This window comes from Triturus cristatus, chromosome 12 (assembly GCF_964204655.1).
Source record: "Triturus cristatus chromosome 12, aTriCri1.1, whole genome shotgun sequence".
NCBI lineage: Eukaryota > Metazoa > Chordata > Amphibia > Caudata > Salamandridae > Triturus > Triturus cristatus.
In genome coordinates, this window is record NC_140595.1 from 102,539,197 (window position 1) to 102,563,950 (window position 24,754).

Below are 24,754 nucleotides of genomic sequence, written 5' to 3' on the forward strand. Positions count from 1 at the left end.
ACCAAAGTATATTTTTGCTTTTAGTCAATTTCCTTTTTTGTTTTGCTATTGCTGAGGCTCCAGCAGCTGACCAACAATATATTTTCTCAAAAACATGATAAAAAAGCATTGATAAAGCCAAAGGACTGGCAGACAAACCTTACTTTTGATTTTCCAGTGCTTTTTCTGTTAATGCGTTGTGGAAATTTAAAGATGTAGCGTTTGCTTCATTTTTTTCAGTTTCTGGCCCAACCAGAAAAATACTTATTTGCAGTTAGATAGATTGATATTCTTTATTCGATCAAATAGAGATCATTCACAAAATGTATAAACAACAATCTTTCTTGATAAAATACAATATACTATGAATGATTGTCATATCATAAAAATCATAAAAATGTAAAATAATAAAAAGTGAATAGAAACGTATGGCCAGTTAAAAACAAAATAGAAAAATAAAATTTTTCAAAAAAGTCATAGTGTTATTAACATACTATGCCAAGGCATGTGTTGTCCTCTGCTTTACTTTGCAGTTAACAACTTAGACCTAATGCGCCAAGTATAAAGCAGGTACCCTGATATGGCGAACACTAACCATTTTGTAGAATTTGATCTATGAACTTGCAGAGCATCTACTGGTCTCCTAAACGATAAAATCCGGCATGGGGGTATAGGTCACTTTTTCCTAAACTCTGCATAGCTGGGACAAAAAAATATATGTAATGGTCAAATGATTCAGGACAAAGAGTACATTTGCAGTTATTTTGAATTTAAGTAATCTTTTGGGTAGTGGTTGATTTTTGCCCATTTTAAAATTGTGATCTTGGGCAAGCTGCCTATTTAGTTAAAATGCATGGGTTCAGGTGGTTCTATTTAGTACATCGCCATAATAAAAGGTGAATTGCATTCTGAATATTCTGTCATTCCTATATTTATATTCCAATTGTCTCCTACTCGATATGCACAGTCCTAATTTTTTTTTTATCTTGTTGCAGAGCTGTTTAGAACGGAGATGTTTTACTCAAGGATCTTCCGAGCGCTAGAACTCAATTTCTATGAGCCTATGAAGAGAAGGAATCTTCTGTCTAATAAAGATTTCTTGCTTCTGTTTCCTAATTTCCCCGTGTTGATTAAAATACACGGTAAGAGGCTGCTGGGGGATTGATACATATTACTATCATTATTTATTGACAATCGTTAATGTCCATACTTGGCATAATTCAGTTCTTAGTGTACAATGATTGTGGGGCACAGTTGGGTTGCAGGCTTGTTTACAATACAGTTGCAAACAATTTGCACCTGCCTATGTTACAGTTGGAGCAGCTGAACACGTTGTTCATCTTGATCCAGAATATTACACCTCTTGGATTACACAGCAAAGGGTAGTAATTTCAGCAGTGAGTCGAGTGTGCTGTTACTGTATAAACTGAATGGAGATTACACAATAATACGTTTTGTAAAAAGAAGCTTGTGGGTAAATCAGAAGTTGTCTGGGTTGCAAAGAAAAGGTGAAGATAACTTCAGACCAGGCTTGTGGTTTTGTGGATGGTTGATAATTCCAGGCAGAGAATATGGTGATCTCTGAACAATACTTTCAACTACAGTTTCCTCTTTAGAATAATCCTAGGCACTAATCACCCATGTGCCCCGGGGCGCTGTAGGAAGAGCGAGCACAAGTCGCTCTGTACGAGAAAAGCAGCAGGTTCAATGTGCCCACCGGTATCCTGTTGGAGCCCTTAATACCGGTCTTGAAGGTACTAATGACCTTCTTCGAAAATAGCGAACCAAAGTATGGTTCTCTAAGGCTGATGCCATTATTCACAGCCTCTATCACTTCTCTGAGGTCCTGAAGAAAGCCCCGCCGACCTGTATGGGCGAACTTTAAGGGCTGGAACATGTCAAACTATTTTTTGACATTTCTAGTGCGTTAGACTGATAACTCGTCTTTCCACGCACAACACTGTTTTTACTTACCTTGATTCCAGATTTATTAAAAATACTGCCCAGGACATACAAGGTTTTTATATTTCCCATTTTTTAACTCACTTCACTAGAGCACTTGACACTCACCTTTCCTTGATCACTACTGTAATAACCAGTGGTTTTCCTCCAGGTGAAGGTAAGCATATGAAAAAGAAGCCTGATAATGATGTCACGTTTTAAAATTTGGCAGAGAACCAAGATATACCGCCATACGACCTATGTACGTGAATGAGGGTTTTTAAATTAACATGTTACAAACCCTGGTTACTCAGGTCAAGTGATCCATGTCTTCTTGCAGAGCAGCACAGCAGTCCGTCTGAGTCATCACAGGTACAGAAGTATTCTGAAGAGTTTGGACTGAGGGTTCAATATTCATACCTGGTGCCAATTTAGAAGTAGGAGAAGGTTCTGGAGGTTTTCTCACTCAGAGGTGAATGGAATTTCATGCCTCCCTGTCCTGACCCCAGATTGTCTGAGGCCACAATCGACTTGTGTAAAAACCAGCCCTGGGCGTAGTGGGCGTAGTGAAGCTACGTGAAGTATTACGGAGTGGGGGCAAATCTACGACCACCCGCACACTTCGCGTAGCCCCACTACGCGCCACCCGCCTCCCTCCCGCCCTCATTTTACAATTACTTATAAACAATACATAAAGAAAATTACTTACCTGAGCTGCCGCGTCCCGGGGCTCCAACTTGCTGCCTCCTGGATAGCTTCTTCCTCACGAATGCGCATGCGTGGGCATAAGCACACATCTGTGCACATGGCCTTTTTCAGGGTGTCAAAAGCAGTCTGGCAGTCCTCCGTCCAGATCACCTGTCAGGGCTGCTACTTAGAAGTTAGCTCTGTCAAGGGAGCCACAATGGTGCTGCACCCCCTGACAAGTCTCCTGTTATACCCGGTGATGTTCTGGAAGACCTTTACCTCTGTCTGGATCTTTGGAGGGGAAGAAAGGGGGTTCCCAAGGCAGTATGTTCTGAATGTTGGCCTGGAGGAGCATGTACCGTGTCTCTTCTCACTTGGTGTCCCAAGCAGACCACTGAACCCTGCCCTATCTGGCACTTACCAACATTGATAGTCAGACCTGCAGAGCCTGAAGTCCTTCTTGGGGGTGGCCCAGGTAGTAATCCCAGCAAGAACTGACGGTGTAGGTGTAGGTGTGGGTGGCACTGACGTTCTCCAACCCAGCTAGGACCTGATTGATCAACTCTGGAAGGTGAAATAGTTGTTCTTCAACCCGAAGGGCATCACCCGAAACTGGTAGCCTTCTGGGATAGAGAACCCAGGCCTGTCTTTATCCCCCTTAGTTACTGTGATCTGGGGTAGTACCTGGAGGGGCAGCCTTGGGGACCAGTACCACAGTGCTGGGCCAAGGACAGCTTGAGGACTTAATTTCACGTACCGACAGTGTTTTGGAGACTTTCTTCCTTATACGGGCTATCATCTTATCAGATTGCCTGTAAACTTATTCTTCACTACCATATGGCCACCCTTGGACCTGGATCAGTCATACTCTATCCAACTGTAGATTATTCACTGCCCTCCCTGCTTCACCATCTTTGGACTGGACTACTGTGCATTTTAAAAGTTTCCGAGTTAGTTTTGGCACATTGTCACCTCTGATTTGTCATGACTGATCGAAGTCCAAGGCTGGCCAAGAGTGAAAGACAAAACTGATGTCAGCATGCTGATGAAGCACCTGTACCATCACTTTCGGAACTGAGCAAGACCTTTGTGGAGTCTGACGGAGCCACTTACCAACGTGCTTGAACAATTAATGTTTAAAAATAGAGTGTTCAGTCGGGTGCCTGGGGTTAATATAAAGGTGATCAATCTGTAGTTAGAAGGAGACTTTCTGAAGGGAAGTAACTTGATCTTCTAGTTTTCCAGCAGCTATGTGGATGATTAATGTTTCTAACATGCAGCCTGGTTGCTTCATGTGATTGAATTGAGGCAGATGTAAGCACATCTTGTAAACTATGTGAACATCCAATGTTGACCACCATATTGCAATGATGATAGTGGTTGGGTTGTCTAAACTTTGAGTCCCAGTAAAAAGTGTGTCTGCAATAAATGATGAAGTGACCATTCCAGGTTACAGATAGAAAACCATATTACCCCAGAAGTTGATTTTAGTATTACGGGCTGGCTTGTGGTAACTTGGGTCTTGGTGTTGAATTTAAATGAGCCCCCACAACTGCATTTGTTGAACTTCGGCACATGGTAAACATGAGTTCATTTGGTCATTTTCTGCCTTGCCTTAATGATCACTTTAGTCATTGTAGACGTTGAATGTAATGGAAGACCAATATACCCAGCTCTTTTCCAACTATGGTAATTTGATAAACATAAAAATGAGTTGTTTCAAAGATAGAACCGTTGCCAAACTAAATCTCTAACAATTCTCTGTCTCTATCCTACCTCAAATTACTCCTTTCATCACCATCACTTTTATCAGATTTACTGGCGGAACCCCTGAAGAAGCTAAGAGAAGAAGGACCAATCATCGAAGAGATCGGTGACCTCATGCTATCCTGGGTATGAATTCATTTAAGAGTGATTTTATTCCTATTGATTGTAAGAGGTTTACACCTCTTGGGTCTGACTCTGCTGGTCATAATAAGGGTTGTGACTTTGTGCAAAAGATTGAATTTATTTGAACCATCTGCTCATTGGAGCCTTTGGTGACTGTTAATATATTTGACATTTGGTCCAGGTTCTGCTAAACGATGTAAACCTCAGTTCCTTTGAAGACACACTTTAGTTGAGGTCCTAAGGGGAAACCATAGCCTGCCACTCTATAGTAGGGATCAATGCAGAAAAATAGTCACGGGGAAAATAGAGGTGGTAAAATAAAAAACACAGCACCATTGAGCACTAGCATCAGTTTAGTCTTAGTAATCGGGGGACACTTTAGTTAATACTTGGTGGAGGCCTAGTGGGACAGAAGTGTGCAGTATTGTCTGTTTGATCCATATGGGAAAGGAGCTACAGTGTTTGGAGTTTAACATCCCTAAGTAGTAGTAGTACACAAAAAGAACACTTTTAACACTCACACATTTTCACAGATTACTTCTGACAAGATGTAGAGACACGATGGGGAATGTTCATTACTGGTAGTAGGACAGAAGTCTCCAAGATGTTAATATTATCCAGCGTAGTGTCTGTCAACAGAAGGGCAGGATATAATTCTCTGTCATCTGAGGAGGGCCAGACTAGCATTGAGATTCTCATAGATGCTATTTGCTGAGTCCAACAATACAATATCATACATGGTGCACTATCCATGAAAACTAAGATTACATTATTTTTGTTCAAACAATTTTATTGAAAATAAAATAAGCAGTTATGGAACAGATAGTGAAGACACACGACAGGGTACATTGTGGAACTTCATATGACCACATATGTAAACATTTGACGTATAGTCTAAGTAAACATAATGAAGCAATATTGTAAGTGAACTCTACTTTGCTCGCGGAATTTGCGGAGTTTTCCAAATTCCACATTACTTGGAGCTCGCAGAGTTTTTTTCCTCACTTGCGTTCGTCAACGTTAAGTTGGCGAGCTAGGAAAACCCACCTCTTGGCGAGTTTTTCCTCGTTCGCGATCGTCAACGTCAAGTTGGCGAGTGTGAGCATGGAAAATCAACCTCCCGGCGAGATCAACGCGTTTCTCATTGCGAGTGGTCGCGTCTGCTCGCGTTGAGAAACCGTCTGTTTGCATTGAGAAAGCTGCTGCTCGAGTAAAAAATCTACTTGAGCGGCAGAAAGAAAGCAGCTGCCTGCTTGCGCTGTGTATGGTGCCATTCACGATGGTTGCACAGTGAGGCATGAGCACCTGGCACCAAAAGTCACAGTGAACCGCATTTATCTAAAGCAGTTTTTTTGTACTCCGCCCAGGCTTACAATATTGGTTGTTGGTGTACCATTTGTCAAACATGGTGCTACAAAGAGAGGTACATTGAGAGCATATCTAAAGATAGTAGGGAGCTGAGTGTGGGATATCCAAATTAGATGAGAGTTGAGTTCCCCAAGTGTGCTCAATATATGTATGAACAGAAAAAAAATAGTAAAGGAAGGAGGGAGAAAAGCCAGGAAAAGATGAGGGTGAAGTTAGAGAGAAAGAGTGGAGAGAGGGTGCCAAGTCATCAGGCTCTGCAGTGAGGGCAGGGCTACTAAGTGTATACTAATGATTTAGTTATGTCGTGGTGGATGAGTGGAATTCCGAGAGGGGGAAGAATGTTAAGGCTGTTGTTGGAAGGCGTTCTCCGGGGGGCTTCGGAATACATTCCTGACCACCCGTTGACCCACCTCTCCCAGAGTTAGGCTGAGCAAGGGCGGGGAGGCCCTTCCTGGAAGGGTCTCGTACCTAGGATCGCACACACTGAGCTTGCACTATCTGACAGAGGGACACCACACAGTAGTTCTTCGTAAGACAGTATACTTTATCGTGGACGTAAGGGATCTTTATGATCCGGAAGGCAGGTATGGAATCAGTGCCACAAGCGGCGGCAATCTCGTGATGGGGGGTATGGGGGTAGCGAGACAGTCTTTGAGTTCAGTGTCTCTGCGGAGTATCCTGCGCACAGCTCTCAATCCTTGAGCTTGGGGATGTTGCTTCTTTTGGCAATCTCTGCCGATTCCCTTGGAGGAGAGTGCCGCGAGTCACTCAGCAGGCACAGGTGGTTCAGAGTTCGGGGAGCCGCGACAGCGTCAGCAGGGCTCAGGTAGTTCAGAGTTCGGGGAGCCGCGACCGCGTCAGCAGGGCTCAGATGGTTCAGAGTTCGGGGAGCCACGACAGCGTCAGCAGGGCTCAGATGGTTCAGAGTTCGGGGAGCCGCGACAGCGTTAGCAGGGCTCAGATGTTTCAGAGTTCGGGGAGCCGCGACAGCGTCAGCAGGGCTCAGATGGTTCAGAGTTCAGGGAGCCGCGACAGCGTCAGCAGGGCTCAGATGGTTCAGAGTTCGGGGGGTTCTTCGGTTCGGGGAGCGATCGAGCCGCGACCAGGTCAGCAGGCTCTCGTCAGTCCAGGTCTTCTCTGCCTCCCATCCCTTCAGCACCCCTTGTTATACTCCTCCTCCTCTTTGAAGTCCGGAGTCCTCGCCGAGAGGGGTCTTGGTGCCTGGGGGCGGTGTGCCGGGACGTCCTGTCGCTTGGCCCTTTGATCTGTTCAGGTGGGTCGGGGAGGGACTCCAGACACCCAGCAGGCGAGGCGCCCGCTCACCGGGGGCCTGGTGGCCGATCGAAACCTTCCTTGGGGAAGAGACCAGAGGTGTGACAGGGACGGCGCCTCCCGGTCTGGCTTGGGGGGTTTCTCTCTCCCTCGGCTGGGCATGCGTGTTGGGGTCTGGCCGGCCATCGGGATGTTGGGCCATGGTTGCCGGAAGTCTGTGACATCGGGGATCGGTGCGGTTGTAGGGTGGCTTGCTGGTCGGGAGGGCCCGCGCCACGAGGCCGGTCTCACACGTGCCCCCCCCAGCTGAAAGGCGGGGAGAACTACCCATCCACTTGGGGGTTCTCCTCGCTGAAGCGGAAGAATCTGGACAGGCCGTCCGCGTTGGCGTGGTCCGTCCCGGGGCGATGCTCCACAGTGAAATCCATCCCCTGGAGGGAGATTGATCATCGTAGCAGCTTGGGGTTTTCTCCTCGCATCTGCATCAACCACCGCAGGGGTCGGTGATCCGTTTGAACTCGGAAGTGTGTTCCGAACAAGTAGGGCCGTAGCTTTTTGAGGGCCCAGACTACTGCGAAGGTCTCCCTTTCAATGGTGCTCCACCGCTGTTCTCGAGGTAGCAACCTTCGGCTGATGAAGGCTATGGGCTGATCTATGCCCTTGTCGTTGAACTGTGAGAGGACGGCCCCGATGCTGTGTTCCGAGGCGTCCGTCTGGACCACAAACTCCTGAGAGTAGTCGGGGGCCTTGAGTACCGGAGCAGTACACATAGCGGCCTTCAAGGCGTTGAACGCTTTTTGGCACGGGGAAGTCCATTGTATTTTCTTCGGGTGTTTTTTGGAGGTTAGCTCTGTGAGGGGGCCTGCGATGCTGCCATAGTTCTTAATAAACCTCCGGTAGTAACCGGTGAGGCCCAGGAAGGCCCGGACTTCCGTTTGGGTCGTTGGGGGTTCCCAGGACAGGATGGCGTCGATCTTCGGCTGGAGGGGGGCGACCTGCCCGCTTCCCACCTGGTGCCCCAGATAGACTACGGAGCCTTGTCCAATTTGACATTTGCTGGCTTTGATGGTGAGGCCGGCCTGGCGCAGAGCCAGCAGTACTTGTCGGAGGTGCTGGAGGTGCTCGGTCCATTGGGAGCTGAATACGGCTATATCGCCGAGGTACGCTGCGCTGAACCCCTCTAGTCCGGACAGGACCCTGTTCACCAGTCGCTGGAAGGTGGCCGGGGCATTCTTCATTCCAAACGGCATCACCCTAAAGCGGTAGCGCCCATCCGGGGTGGAGAAGGCAGAGCGCTCCTTGGCTCCCTCAGTAAGCGCAATCTGCCAGTATCCGCAGGTTAGGTCGAAGGTGCTGAGGTAGCGAGCGACCCCGAGGCGGTCGATGAGCTCGTAGGTGCGGGGGATAGGGTGAGCGTCCGCTCGGGTGACCGCATTGAGTCCTCGGTAGTCCACACAGAATCTCAGCTCGGGGGCGACGCCAGGGGCAGCCGCTTTCGGGACCAGGACTACCGGGCTGGCCCAGGGGCTGTCGGAGGGTTCAATCACCCCGAGGGCCAACATCTTAGCTACCTCGGTCTGGATGCAGGTTCGGACCCGATCAGGGACCCGGTAGGCTCGGTGTCTCACTGGCGGGCTGTCGCCGGTGTCTACGTCGTGGACACACCAGTCGGTGACCCCAGGGGTTAGGGAGAAGAGGTCCATGAATTGCCTTAGTAGCCGGCGACAGTCGCCGGACTGTTGGGGGATGAGGGTGGTTGACAGTCTCACCCCCTCCACGGAGCCATCTGTCTCTTTAGCACACAGGGGGTCTGGAAGGGGCTCTGTGTCTTCTTCAGTCCCATCGTCGGTGGCCAGGAGCAAACTCAACTCCGTCCTCACAAAGTGGGGTTTGAGGCGGTTCACGTGGAGAACCCGGAGGGGGTTCCGCGGGGACTGCACATCTACTAGATAGGTGACTTGGCTCTTTCGCTCGACCACCTTGAAGGGACCAGTCCATTTGTCTTGGAGGGCGCAGGGTCTCACCGGGGCCATGACCCAGACCTGTTGGGCCGGCTGAAACTCGACCAGCATGGCATTCTGGTCATACCAGCGCTTCATCTCTTCCTGGCTAGCCTCGAGGTTTGTCTCTGTGAGTGCTCGGAATTTCCGGGTCTGTTGCGGAGCGCCAGGATGTATCGGAACACATCAGGAGGGGTCCCCCGGGGAGTCGTTTCCCAGACCTCTTGGACCAGGCTCAGGGGTCCCCGGACGGGGTGTCCGTACAGTAGTTCGAACGGGCTGAACCCCAGAGATTTTTGGGGAACCTCTCGGTAGGCGAACAGGAGGCAAGGGAGGAGGACGTCCCATCTCCGGCGTAGGGGTTCTTCGAGGCCCATGATCATCCCTTTCAGGGTCCTGTTAAATCGCTCGACTAGGTCATTCCCTTGGGGGTGGTATGGGGTGGTGAACTTGTATGATACCCCGCACTGCTGCCATAGGGACCGCATGTATTTGGAGATAAAGTTCGTGCCACGATTACTCACGACTTCGCGAGGGAACCCCACGCGGGAGAAGATCCCCATCAAGGCCCGGCCCACCATGGGGGCCGTCACGGTGCGGAGGGGAATGGCCTCGGGGTAGCGGGTGGCATGATCCACCAGGACGAGGATGAACCGGTGGCCCTGGGCGGTCTTGGGATCCAAAGGTCCCACGATGTCGATTCCCACCCACTCAAAAGGGGTACTAACAACGGGGAAGGGTTGTAGCGGAGCCTTGCGTTTCCCCCCACTCTTTCCGCTGGCCTGGCACGTGAGGCATGACTTGCAGTGGGCCTCCACATTCGCTCGCATCTTGGGCCAATAGAAGTGGCTAACGAGTCGCTGGTAGGTCTTATCTTGGCCTAAGTGTCCTGCCAGGGGTACATCATGGGCCAGGCCCAGGAGGAGACTTCGGAAGCACAGGGTTACCACCAGTACTCGGGCCGATCCCAACTCGGCCGACTTCTGTTTGCTGTACAGGAGGCCGTTTTCCCAGTATAGCCAGTGGGTTCCGGACTGGTCGCCTGCTGCTTGGGCTTCGGCCTGTTGTTGGGGTCCAATGAGGGAAGGGCAGGTGGCTTGTTCCTGGCAGAATTCTTCTCGGGAGGGACCTCCCTCGCAGTGCCACTGGGCCTTTTCGGGCAGGTTCCCGAGCTCGGTCAGCGGTTCGGGATCTGGATGCACCGACCCGTCATCGGGGATGGTTGCTTCCTCCGGAAGAGGGTCGTCGGGCTCGGGTAGTGCGTCCCGGACCTCGGGGACGGCGACTGTGTTCAGCGGGATGGCCTCACCTCCCTCGGAGGAAGGCAATCTGATAGTCATAGAGCGCGTGGTGGTGCATACCCATTCGGGTAGGCCCATCATCTCTAGATGGGCTCTTCGTTCCACTTGTCCCCACGGGGAACTCTCAAGGTCGTTGCCCAAGAGGCAGTCTACGGGCTGGGAGGTTCGGACTGCCACCCTCAATTTACCGGTGACTCCCCCCCATTCGAAGGGGACCAGGGCCATCCGGCATAGGCTCTCGGAATTGTCCGAAGATATGACTGGACAAAAGGCGTCGGGCAGGATCTGGTCTTCGGAGACCAGGTGGCAGTGGACCGCTGTGACACTCGCCCCGGTGTCGCGGAGGCCCTCGACGCGGTGACCATTGACCGTCACCTGCTGTCGGTCCTTCTTCGTGTTGGCGGGCATGGGTGTTCCGGGGACCATCTCTCGGTCCCCTAGGGAGACCAGGGCCATGGCGGCTGGCTCCCATTCTTCGGAGTCTTCCATCTCTTCTCCTAGGGCTACGGAGGCCATTTGTCAAGCCGGAGGGGTTGTCGCTGCGGGTTGTTGGTACATGGAACACTGGGGGTCACTGGCATAGTGTCCGGTCTGTTGGCAGCGGAAACAGGTGATCCTGAATCGGGGTCCCGACCTCCCCGGTTGCCCGGTGCTGGCTGGAGATGCGGCTGGAAAGTGCGGAGGTTGTCCTCTGGGGGGACTGTGCTGGGAGCCCCCCGAGAATTCTCTCGGTCGGCCTTGATTCCCTCCGCCCCTCTGGCGGGGGGGTCCCTGACTGTGGCGACCGTAGTCTCCCACGGGACCCCGGGAGGCCCGGGTGTTCACCCATCAGTCAGCTTCGACGGCCAGTTTTCGAGGGTCAGTGAGCTTGCTGTCCAGGAGGTGCTGGCTTAACTCCACAAAGTAATTGGCGGACAAGTGTTCCCACGCGATTAGGTCGAACAGCTCCTCAAAGGTGGAGACCTTGCTGCCCTTGATCCACCCGTCCAAGGCCCGGCTGTAAAAGTTCACGTACTCCACCCATGTGGTACCGGGTATCTTTTTGCAGTCTCGAAACCGTTGCCGGTACATTTCGGGGGTGAGCCCATATCTGGCTACTAGGGCCTCTTTCATGTGGCTGTAGGAGTTCAGCACCGTGGAGGGCAGGTCTAGCAGGGTATCTCTCCCCTCGCTCAGGAACCGGCCCCACAACCACGCCCCCCAGTCTTTCTGCGGGACTCGGTGGGAGGTCATGGCAACTTCGTAGGCCTTGAACCATTGCTGCATGTTGTCGTTCTTGTAATATTCTTTCACCACATCCTTGGGGATGTGGACCTTTGGTTCCACAACGGAGGAGAGGGGTTGATTTCCCGAGGGTCTGGCCTCCTCACTTTTAGCCTTGAGCTCGATCTCTTTCAGGCTGCGTTCGTGTTCTAGTTGGAGTTTTCTTTCTTCGTGTTCTCTCTGTCGTTTCTTTTCCTCGAGTTCTCCTTGTAGGCGTAATTGTTCTACTGCCAACTTTGTCTCGGCCAGTTTTAGCTCCCCCTCGATTTTCAGTTTTGCGAGCTCTAGTTCGTGGTTGAGGCCCCTTTCTCGGTCCACTAGCTCCTCCGGGGATAGGCCCCCATCTGGGGCGCTGCTCCTCCCCGGGATGCTTTGTGGTTCGTTTTGCGTCTCTCCTTCTGTTTGGGCCCGGGAAGCTCCTGCCTCGACCCAGGTCTTCAATGCTCCCTGGAAATCCTCTTTCGTGCTTAATCCGGTGGTAGCGATTCCAAGGTCTTTGCAGAATTGTTTTAATTCTCGGTGCGTATAATATTCCAACTGGTCCTCTCGGAATGTCGTGCTTGTGTTGGTACCTGCGGCACCTAGGGAGGTTTCTCCTTCCATTTCTTTTCGGTAGTGCGTCAGTCATTTACTGCACGATCTCTAGGTGCCGGCTCGGATCCCGTCGTCTGCCACCAAATGTTGGAAGGCGTTCTCCGGGCGGCTTCGGAATACGTTCCTGACCACCCGTTGACCCACCTCTCCCAGAGTTAGGCCGAGCAAGGGCGGGGAGGCCCTTCCTGGAAGGGTCTCGTACCTAGGATCGCACACACTGAGCTTGCACTATCTGGCATAGGGACACCACACAGTAGTTCTTCGTAAGACAGTATACTTTATCGTGGACGTAAGGGATCTTTATGATCCGGAAGGCAGGTATGGAATCAGTGCCACAAGCGGCGGCAATCTCGTGATGGGGGGTATGGGGGTAGCGGGACAGTCTTTGAGTTCAGTGTCTCTGCGGAGTATCCTGCGCACAGCTCTCAATCCTTGAGCTGGGGGATGTTGCTTCTTTTGGCAATCTCTGCCGATTCCCTTGGAGGAGAGTGCCGTGAGTCACTCAGCAGGCACAGGTGGTTCGGAGTTCGGGGAGCCGCGACAGCATCAGCAGGGCTCAGATGGTTCAGAGTTCGGGGAGCCGCAACAGCGTCAGCAGGGCTCAGATGGTTCAGAGTTCGGGGAGCCGCGACAGCGTCAGCAGGGCTCAGATGGTTCAGAGTTCGGGGGGTTCTTCGGTTCGGGGAGCGATCGAACCGCGACCAGGTCAACAGGCTCTCGTCAGTCCAGGTCTTCTCTGCCTCCCGTCCCTTCAGCACCTCTTGTTATACTCCTCCTCCTCTTTGAAGTCCGGAGTCCTCGCCGAGAGGGGTCTTGGTGCCTGGGGGCGGTGTGCCGGGACGTCCTGTCGCTTGGCCCTTTGATCTGTTCAGGTGGGTCGGGGAGGGACTCCAGACACCCAGCAGGCGAGGCGCCCGCTCACCGGGGGCCTGGTGGCCGATCGAAACCTTCCTTGGGGAAGAGACCAGAGGTGTGACAGGGACGGCGCCTCCCAGTCTGGCTTGGGGGGTTTCTCTCTCCCTCGGCTGGGCATGCGTGTTGGGGTCTGGCCGGCCATCGGGATGTTGGGCCATGGTTGCCGGAAGTCTGTGACATCGGGGATCGGTGCAGTTGTAGGGTGGCTTGCTGGTCGGGAGGGCCCACGCCACGAGGCCGGTCTCACAGCTGTGTGTATAAATCAAGTGCATTCCGTAGGCAGCACAAGTGTGATGTGTTATGTAGTTTCTTGTATATTTATATTATGTCGTCTGCGCTCCTGGTGGTGCTTAGTGTATTCTGCCATTTGCTAAAGGGGATTTCTGTGGAAGATTTCTACTCTGACAGGACTGTTTTGGAGCACAGGGCAAGCATTAGCTCTAATAGCTGTGAAGTTATGTGCAGGGAGACCAGTGTCAAGTGGATGTGCCACAAGGCTTAACGTCACAGTTAGGAACGATGGTGTGAGCTGAATCTTAAAGATGCCATAAATCGTCTGATTAATTTTGGTTCAGAGGGGGTGAACCATTTTACATGTGAAAAACATATTCTCAAGTGAGCCGAGTGATACAGTGCCTGCAATTATCTGATTTTAGGATACCTAGATTATGAAATCTGGATGGTGTCCAGTAGGTTTTGTGTATCACCCAAAATCTAGACTGCACAATTGCAAGTGTAAATTTAACCAGAAAGGCGAATGCCAGATTCTATTTCAGGTAGCGTCCGAAAAATGTGATGTCAGGTCTTCTGGGATGTATGGGGACCATTTTTTTTTCAAATTGTTGAGGAGGTGTACTCTGGGGGGGGGGGGGTCATGTAACTTCTAGATATGTGATGCGGAGTGGGCGAGCTTTTTAAGATTTCCAAGTAGGCTGGGAAGATCTGGAGTATGTGGCTTCAGTAGTGATCTAATGGCTCTTTTAAGTTTTGTAAAAGAACTTGATTGGATGCAGTAAGCAAACGGAATGGGATTCAGGGATGTGCATAAGTCTCCAACGGAATTGATACCCCTTTTGGACCACTGGTCACACAAGACAGTTCTTCCATCATGTCTGGAATTAAGGAGAGCGAGTGGACCAGGAGTAGTTTCTAGAGGCCTCTGATGGTAAGGGTGGAGCTTAGAGGGAGGGGGATAGAAAGTGGGATTCAATTTTGAGCCACGGCAGGGAGTGGTCATCTGCATCTTTGAACCACCAGTTGCCCTGAGCCGCTAAAAAGCTTTTTGGTGTTTGTGAAAATCAGTCATATTCAGACCTCCGCTGTTCCTGCTCAATTTAAGGTTGGGACCGGCTATCCTAGCTCTTTTCCCTTTCCAAAGGATATCTGAGATATGCTTGTCTATGGCTTTAAAGAAGGTGGTGGAAAGATTTATGTGAAGCATGCTCAAGAGGAAGTTGCTTAGTGGTGCCATCATCATTTTTGCTGTGTCCGTCCTACCCTACTAGGCTATGTGATCATGAGGGAAGATTGTAGCTCTTTCTCAAACCAGATACCAAGGTATTTAAGTGCAAAATGTTGCCATTTCAGGTCAGAGTTGCCTAGAATCAAGGGAGTATAGAGAATGCTCAAGGAAAAGATCTCAGTTTTCGAACAATTAAGTTTATAGCCAGAAACTTGAGTATTTTTCAATTTCCGGTCCAATCTGAGGGATTGCTGTATCTGCACCTTAAATGAAGATTAGAAAGTCATCGGCATAGGCCGCGACTAGTTGCCTGCCTGATTCAAACGGTACACCTTTAATGTTATCATTCTGTTTCAGGAAGGAAAGAATGGGTTTGATTGCTAATAGGAATAGGAGCGGGGAGAGTGGAGAGTGGATATCCCTGCCTGTTGCCCTGTTCCAGTTAAAATGAGTGTGATAGATGACCATTTATCCTGACCTGCTTGGCAGCAGACCCAGATGTTATTCGCATCCAGTCTGCCTTTCGAGAATCCAGTTTGGGATGGAACGATGTTTTGATTTCACCTTCTCTAATCTTCTTGCCAGGACATTGGCGTATAATTTGCAGTCAATATTGATTAATGATATTGATCTATAGTTTTTGACATCCTAGGCGTCACTGCCCTCTTTAGGGATAACATCTATAGTGGCTTCAGAACCCGAGCCAGCGGAGCATGAAATAAACGAAGGCATGTCTAGTTTTCCCCCCACTAATGTATATCGTGTGTGCAAGATGTGATATCTCCAACCTGCCTATGGATTTCCTTCAAAAGATGAGTACTTTGCTTCTATCCCAACCTCTATGGACCATAGCTCTTGCTTTATTGCAATCACGCTAGTTTCTATCATACTGCTTAAGGTTGACTCTTTGTAACCTATAGGACATCAATGAACATAGGACTTTTCTGCCATTTTCATAGTCCATTTCTGTACTTTCATCTCTTACTTGTGTATGTGTTTCAGATCATTCTGGGAGCTCAAAAATTTTAGATACAATGTGTGTCTTTGAAGTCTGACATAAGTAGGAGAGAATACAACGATTCCCAAGGATTCTGTAGCCTGGCCTGTCAATCAGCTGGCTTAAATCTATCAACAACATAACAAACAGAGGATCATAGGCTGGTAGATATTGTCTAATCCGGGTCTCTTTCCAAAACACTGAAGCAAATCAGCTCTTCTTTCTATATGCTATTCTTTTACAAATTGTAATACCCGACTTTGTTTATTATCAAACCGGTAGACTTGTGATCTATTTGACCAGTGACTACTCATTGCTTTCATGTGGTTCAACATTTGAAATATTTTTTAGTTTTAGTTTTAGTTTTAGATGGGGTTACAGGGGTTAACAGGTAGGTGCTTTGAGTTGTTGATGCTTAGCAATGAATGTCAAAGGGACACTTCCTTTGAACGACACCCTGTTTACTTCAGATGGGTTTCTTCTATAATCCTATCTTACTGCAGACTGCCACTACTCTCCACTTATGATGACTCTCCTTTTTCGATGCTGGAGTCTGGAGCACTTGAGTTTTCTAGATTGTCATGAAGATTGGCAGTAATGGCTCATTACTACTAAAAAAGTTATCAGGAGTCTCAGATATGATGTGTTGCAGCATCATTACCAATCCGAATTAAGACCAAGGGGAGGAGCAGGTGATAGAGAAATGGTTCCCTTTAAGTGCCTTAAAGCAGCAAACAAACACTGTGTGATGATTAGTATTATGAGCTATTATTCTGAAAATCAGGAAAAAAGGCTTATCATTATAATAAAAACATCAGCAATTAAAAATGGTATGAGACTGAATATGAGATATTAATCAATCAATCAGCTATATTTCTACAATACATGTCATAAAAGCATTGTTACATAAGATTTAGATATATAAGAATTAAAAAAATATATATATATCGTTCACATATATGCAAATAAGCATTAGACATCGGCTCTTCATAGTACAATGGGAGAAAAATACATGTCATAAAAAGAGCAGAGTATATAAATAAACATTAAAAACATTAAGATTACAGACCAGGACCGATGCAGGACGAATTCCACAGTGTGATTTAAACAAGCTCACTGTTTTCAGTTAGGTTCCGGTATTGTTTCTTGCTGTTTTGCCAGAGAAGACAGCAATTTCGATCTTATGGTCCACATCCATCTTAAAAACTTAGCAACAGGAATTGCATAGCGAGGAGAGGGATCTGTACACAAAATTCTCAGGTCAACATTGCTGTGTCTGGTACCTAGGTTCTTGCAGACCTGAGAGAGCCATATCTTACGAGGGCTCACATAGGCAGGACAGACAAACTGCATGTGGTGGTAGGTTTCAACATGCTCTATACAATGGGGGCATTCATTTGTCAACAGACAAGGACCAGTTAGAAGTGAAAGATTTTAATGGGAGGTAACCAGCTCTGAATTGAAAATAAAGTTTCAGATCAAGGGGCTTTGAAATTGTGTCCCAATAGAGCTCAAGGCTTGGGCCGGGATTGAATGTTAAGAATCTCTCTCAGGATAGTGCCGTCGTTCGTTCTGATAATATTTTGCCCAACCGTTTCCCAATAGCTTTCCTTAATTTCTGCTTTAATGGGAAACTGAGTGGTAGATGGGTTTTCCCATTGGTTTGACATTCTCATGCTGATCAAAACAACTTTGATGTCACTTAGCCAGCCGATTTTATGAAAGCTGTGAGCCTCAATGACATCCCTAAGAGCATTGGCATAGATGGCCAGCTCAGGGGTAGACCAAATTCTACGCCAATGTAATATGGGGCGTAGTACAGCAATGTATACCAGTGATTTCATCCCTCGGTCATTAAGCATAGGAGTCATAGGGGTACTTTGCGGTAAGCTAGTGATCATTCGGAAAAACCTATTCTCTGCTGTGGCGAGTTGGGTCATTTTCTCAAAGTCCCATTATTTCGACCCATATAGGACCAAGCTCACTACTTTTGTATCGCACATCTGCAACACCGGTCTTACTGGCTTAGTCAGAGATGTTTTAAATTCGTTGCTTAAAGCACCAGCTAGTTGGTGATGTTTCAGTGCCATAATTTCAATGTGAGGGCCCCAGCTCATTTTTTTCTCCAGTAGGGTTCCTAGATATGTGAACGCATCTACCTGCTCTAGGGGCTCCTCCATCCAAATTTATCCTACCACTAAATGCTCTGTGGTGATTAAAAGCCATACATTTAGTTTTCATTGCATTGATTTGTAACCCTCATGTGTTGCAGATATTTTCAAAACGTGTTAACGCACACTGTAGCCCACTAGGAGTTTTTGATATGATGAGCGTGTTGCCTGCAAACAATAGGATCGGAATATTTATGCCCACTAAGACCGGAGCATCTGTGGGAAAGGTAGCTGAAAATTGGGAGACTCCATTTATAAAAAGGGAAAATAGTGTAGGGGCCATTACACACCCTTGGCGAACTCCCTTTTCAACTTGGAAGGGGTCAGTTACATTACCCTGTGAGCCCCAGCTAATTTCTCAAAATTGTTCTCATGTAGTCGAACAATGAGAATTAGCAAGTCCGTGGGCATTCCCAGCTCCTGTAGGACCAACCATAGCTTGTTACGTGAAACTAAATCAAAAGCTGACTTTAGATCTACAAAAGCAGCATACATGCTGCCATTGCCAAACACAACAGTCCGCCAGTATATTAACAGAAAACAAAAGACTTGGTCTATTTTACTGATCTGTGCACGAAAACCCACCTGGAAGGGGGTTAGGATATCATTAATATTAATCCACTCCTGAACCTTTGCCAGGACGAGACGGGCTACCACCTTTTGAAATGAGTCGATTGGGCTTATGGGTCTATAGTTACCTGGCAGAGACCTATCGCCCTTTTTATATATTGGTATGATCTCCGCACCCCTCCATGAATCAAGGGATGGGAGCAGCATAAACAATAGAGTTTGCTAACAACATGATGTGCCGGGCCCAGTTATCCTTATCGTGTAAAAAGACATCAGCTGGCATATTGTGAATGCCGGGAGCTCTTCCCCTTGTAATTGCACTATAGGCAGCTCTTACTTCTACAAACTCGAAAACCAGGTCAGTTGTCTACGGATAAATTGTAAAGGGCTCGCCTTCATATTTGTCATTGTTGGCATATTGTTTGGCAAAGTTTTTAACCGAAGTGTCTGGGGCTATGTGAATTTGCGGTGGTAGAGAATGTCAACCCCTACCCCATTTCACTAAGTTCCAAAAATTTTGGAGGTTATTTCTTGTGCATGCCAATTTAAGGTCTTGCCATGTGTTTTTGTCCCACAGACGTGGTCCGTGCAGGTAACAGCAGTGGGGCAGTGGAACTGTGTGGGGGGTATTTTGAGGGACGATGTAGAGGGAAAATTGAATAAATAATACATTTTCCCTCGGCATCGTCCCTTGAAATGCCCCCCACGCCTCCCCACCACCCCACCGCTGTTACCTGCACGGACCGTGGCTGTCGTTCCATTCCTTTTTAGCACTGTCCTGTGCTTTCCTATAGTTTTTCCTAGATTTCTGGATACTGCTTACATTTTTCAATCTGATGGCCTCCACTAGAGATTTGCGAGCTTGCTTGCATTCTTTATTGAACCAGAAATGCAGTATCTTAACGCAATTATTCTTAGCTCTAATGGGTCTGTGGGCAGTACTAGACTGCCCACAGGCTCTGCAATGGCAGGCCTGAGTTATATTTATAGGCTGCTTATGTGGGTGGAACAATCAGTGCTGCAGGCCCACTAACAGCATTTGATTTACAGGCCCCGGGCACACCCAGTGCACTGTACTAGGGACTGACTAGTAAATCAAATATGCCAATCATGGAATCAACAATCCATTACAATAATTGACTAAGCGGGGCACTTGCACTATGGTACTGAACAGCAATGGCAAAGTGCACAAAGCATGTAGACCAGCAAAACGAAGCCCAACACACAGCAAAAACACAGGAGGCAAAGGCAATAATACAGGGGAAACCCACGCCAATGATGCCAGGTTTAACAAGGCCCGTATGGAGTTATTTTCAAACTTTATTTGTATTCCAGTTGTTCTTAATTTACATTAAGCATTTACATTACACTTCTATCTAAAATGCACAATGTTTGCACTTGCTGTATTTGTATCAATTCTGTATTAGGGTGCTGAATGCGTATGTTTAGTTTTTACTTTGCACCTAAAAACACATACAAAGCCATTGTTATATGTAGTTTGATTGTTATATTGACAGACATGAACCCTTGATCTGTTTAGTTAAATTTGTTTTTAGAAGAATATACTTTGGTAGACTTCAATTGAATTGAATAAACTTGAACACTTGAATGGGCAGAAAGCTTTGAGCTTATTACAAGAAGAAGTACAGGAGGGGGAACATGGTGGCTAGCTAGCACGCTGGCTGGGAGCTCATGCTTCTCTGGTGCATAATACCGTAATGTGGTGATAGCATTAAATGAATTCCACTAATCTCAGAGCTGCGTATTAATGAGATTGCATGGGCAACTTGACAATCCCCTCTCATAGTATGCATTGAATGATCTATTGCCTCAGGGAAGAACGCATTAAAAAAAAGAGCACCAGGTCTCTACTGAATACACAGAGCTGGATGCCATAGGAGCCACTGGTAAAAATAGATACACATTTAGAAATGCTCGGCCAGGGCCAGGTTTGTTGCATAGTAAAGCCACTTCTACAAAATCTCTCCCTGTGTCTATTCCAGAATAGGTTCTGTTCGATGCAGGGAAACGGAAAGATAATAGAGTTATTAGAGATACAGCAGGCCCACCAGGAGGGAAAATCAAAATCACACCATCTTTAGGATCTTACTTTAAGAAAGGTATTGAAACTCAGGCCAATCTGATTACATTGATCTGCCTCGCAATTATGCAAAATATGGACCCAATCCACTCAGCCTATGCCAGTAGATGGGCCAGGGCTCCCTCTCTTAAATTGATTTCAGGTTGTCTCTCAGGATCCCACAGGGAAATAATTGCGTTGAGGAAATTTCTATTGACCCCTCGCGAAGAAAAGATGGGAACACCGAAAAACATAGATCAAGTAGATATGGGCTCCTTACTACTGACACTTTTGAAAAAGAGATTAAAGGCAAACTTGCAATTTCTAGAGAGCAAACAGGCTAAAATACAGAAAGCCTGTGAAAAGCTTGATACTAAAATGGTAGGCATCCTGGAAAGATTATCCACTATGGAAGCCTTGCTTGGAGTATTACGGAAGGAAGTTAAGAGCAATTATAAGGAGATTCCATTCTTGAAAGCGAGGGAAAATGAGATCAAAGAGAAACTGGAATCTTTGGAAAATAACTCTGGGAGAAACAAGTTAAGGTTTCTCAATGCCCTGGAGGGAGCAGAAGGTGAAAACTTGAAGGGGTTTGTCATAGACCTCATCAAAGTGTGTGTTTGGTAAACCAGCTCCCTAGACCTCGAGCAGGACATACAAGGGTGCATCGGGATCAATTTAAAAGGAGTGCAAACAGAGAGAAATACAGGAAAATATTAATAAACTTCCGTACTTCTGCAATAAAAAAGCTAATCCCAACAGAAGCCTTGAAAGCAAAAGCTTTAAAAAATGATTGGTCCTTCTCCATAAGACCGGCTATAGCAAAAGTTCCTCAAAATCGGCAATGGGAGTTAGGGAAACACATTCAAGAACTGAAGTCGCTGGGTGCAAATGTGTAGTTGAAAATTCCCAATGACATTAAGAGTCATGTAGAACAACAAGATGCACAATGTAAAAGAGAATTCGGAGGTTGACGTTCTAATAAACCAGATAAAAATGCAGCAAAATAAATAGAAAATAAACAGGAGAGTAGAAGGTCAAGTGGTATGAAGTACTATCATTTTTGGATACTGGGAGCGAACCCCAGTGGGGTAGGGGAGGGGCAAGCTGGAGGGGTGACACGTAGTTAGGACAGATAGTGGTTTTACTAAACACAGGGTGGTGAGCCTGTGGGAAAAAACTAAAAAAATAATTGTCCTCATTTTTGACAGGGATTCTGATGGATTGGGAAACGGTTAGGCTGGAATTATCATGGAAATGATAAAGGAAGTAAGGAAGGTTCACAACATACGGGTATTAACCTGGAACATAAATGTTATGAGGGTACCAAGTAGACAAAGGAAGATTTTGGGATTTCTGAAGCTTTCTGATAGTGACATTAATATACCCCCCAGGAAACATACTTACGTCAAGAAGAATGGGGGGAAATTTTAAAGAGACATAAATGGATTAAACAATTTACTTGCACCACTCAATCTTGTAATGTGAAAGGGGTGGAGCTTCTTTTTTATTTGTTCTTTTTGCATTTGTCACCCCGAGTGGGACGGGTATGCCCAGACGTGGGTCCTGTGCTCTCCATGCCACTGGAGTCAAGGTATCCTGGCTGAAAGCCCGAAACCGGTCCTAGGATGCTTGTTTCCAGTCCAGGGAGGACTTGGACTGTTCCCATTGGGACACAGGGTCAAGACTGATTTGCATATGGCTGGGTCCAAGAAATATGGAAATGCCTCCAGAATAGACTTTTATTGTAGATATGAAGTTAGGGAATAAGGTAAGAAAGAAAATCCATCAACCAGAGCATCTCTCAGATCATGCTGCGGTTAGACTGGAACACTTTCTCTCGAGGTCCTCAATTCCGTCTAAATGGACCTTGGATAGAGCATTATTAGGACAGCAGGAGATTATAAATGCTCTGAAAAGAGCTACTGTAGTTTGATCTACAAGAAAAACCCCTTGCATGTTATATGGGATGCTTATAAAGCCTTTATTCAAGGGAAACTGACTAGTAATGCTGAACATAGAGGGGAAAAAAGTAACAATAAGGTTAGAGAGTAAAGGCTGAGAATAGGAGTAATTGATAAACAGCTGGCAATTTGTGAGGACCCCGTGTAAAAATAAACCTACAAGATAACTTTAAAGAGGCTAAGGGTTGTTTGGCCGTGTATCTGGATGGAGTTGTTCAGAGTAGGTTGAATGCCTGCAAGTTAGCACATTATGAATATCGGAAAGATTGTGGGAAACTTCTGGCTTGGAATACAAAGTAAAAAAGCACTAGAAATATGATTGACAAAGTAGAAATTAACGGCACCAGAGAAAGATGTTCAGAGGACTCTGATATTGGGAGGATGTTTGCGGGTTTTTACCAAAATTTACATACCGATGATTCAACAGCACTAAAAGAAGAAATAGAGAGTTGTTTGAAGGAGGACACTCTTCCAAGGTCAGATCAGAACAAACAGCTCCATCTTAATCAAGAAATTACTACACTAGAAGTAGATACAATTCTTAGAGGGTTCAAAAAGGGAAAGGCGCCAGGCCCTGATGGAAAACCAAATGAGCTATATAAGGCCTTAAAAGAGGAACTCACTCCAGTTTTAACCAGCTTAATACATTTCATCCCACAATGTTGGGGGGGGAGAGTGATTTATATAGATAATGTGAAAATAACACTAATATTAAAGCCTAAGAAAGATTTTTTTAATGTGAATCGTATAGACTAATATCCTTGCTTGATAACGATTAAAAGATACACACACAAATACTAGCTAAGAGATTGGACAAAGTAATCGGAAATATTGTCCATAAATCCAAAAGGGCTTCATGAAACAGAGACAGCTCTACAAGCTCACCCATGATTTGGTGAGCACAATAGATGTGGCCATGGTAACAAATGCTCCACTGAGCATAATAACGGTAGATGCCACTAAGGCTTTTGAAAGAGGTAGTTTGCCATTTCTATATGAAGTCACCAAGAATCTTGGGAGTCCCTAACAACAGCAATATGGCTCCAATTTGGAAATCTCCCCTCCATGCTTACAAGTTGTCCTAGCTACCCCGATGCAGATTGCAGGAATAGGAAGATGGGGCAAGCTGTTTGAAGAGGGCTCCCTGAGCTCTTGGCACTATCAACTAGCCAGCTGATCCAAGGACAACTTAATATACGGATTAGAATAGAATGAAGGAGAAACTATGGAGCATTCGGATTCATAGAAAGGAAGTATCCAATTGATGCTGGATCCTGGTATGAGGTAAAGATGGCCCTCCTACTTTGCCAGAGGAGATATGGAAAGCAGACCTGCCGTCATCAGAAATTCTACACCAATGGCTACTATCAATGTCTACATTATGATCAATGGTGAGATCTGCAACCCTAAGGAGAAACCATTTGTTCACCATGTACAGGGCCTATTGGTCTCCAAAACAACTCTCAAAGCTGGGAGGTCAGAAGAAGAGATGCTGTCCAAAATGTGCCTTGTAGAATGCAGATCATATCCATCTTCTATGGCAGAGTCCAGGTATTCAAATCTTCTGGCATGAAGTGGATAAGGCGTTAACAGAAATATTGAGAAAAGATACAGAGGTAAGCCTCCCATTTGTTATTTTCTGGATTTTAGAAGATGGAGGGTCTAATCAAAGATAAGGGAAGCTACAATCTCAGTTACTTTTTATGCTAATAATTATAGCATGCAGGTAAATCTGTAATAAATGGATATCTAACACTTCACCTACTTGCACAGATTGGTTTGAATCGGCAAAACACATTGGCAGGATAGAATGTGTAAATGGTCCAAAATAGAGGATAAAAATGTGGAAACACCTTTTTTTTATTCCTCAACAAGTTTTGGTTAATTAAATGATGATAGTCTAAGGATTAAAGACAAACTTCAACATAAGAGGAGTTGGGCAGTGGCTCCCGCAAACCATCAAAAAGTTGTTTGAAGGAGACGAAACGAAGGATGTCAAAACCCTCAGATGTTTTAATTTCACCTGGTGGCTCTCAAACCGTACCTCCCGCCTACTGTTGTATATGAGTAATATGACGACTAAAAACAACAACAAAAAATGAAAGCTTTGAGCATTTGCTGAATTTCTGGTTGATGGCTTTTTTTCATATATCTAGTTTGATGGGCCTACTGGAGAGAGGATAAAGCATCAAGCTGCAAGGTTTTGCCGCTTTCAGTATTATGCCCTGGAGATGATCAAAACCAAACGACAGGAGGAGCCCCGATTTAACCTATTCATGCAGGTATGTCTTTCTGCTTAT

The 24,754-nt window shown here is 46.8% G+C and overlaps 1 protein-coding gene across 1 annotated transcript in view; it reads left to right on the top strand.

The window, feature by feature from the left end:
- Positions 1–24,754, top strand: part of LOC146772748 (rho guanine nucleotide exchange factor 11-like) — a 249,882-nt gene that overhangs the window by 40,210 nt on the left and 184,918 nt on the right. The window contains 3 exon segments of the mRNA XM_085637026.1: positions 975–1,121; positions 4,421–4,500; positions 24,611–24,736. Coding sequence (XP_085493152.1) covers positions 975–1,121; positions 4,421–4,500; positions 24,611–24,736 — 353 coding nt within the window.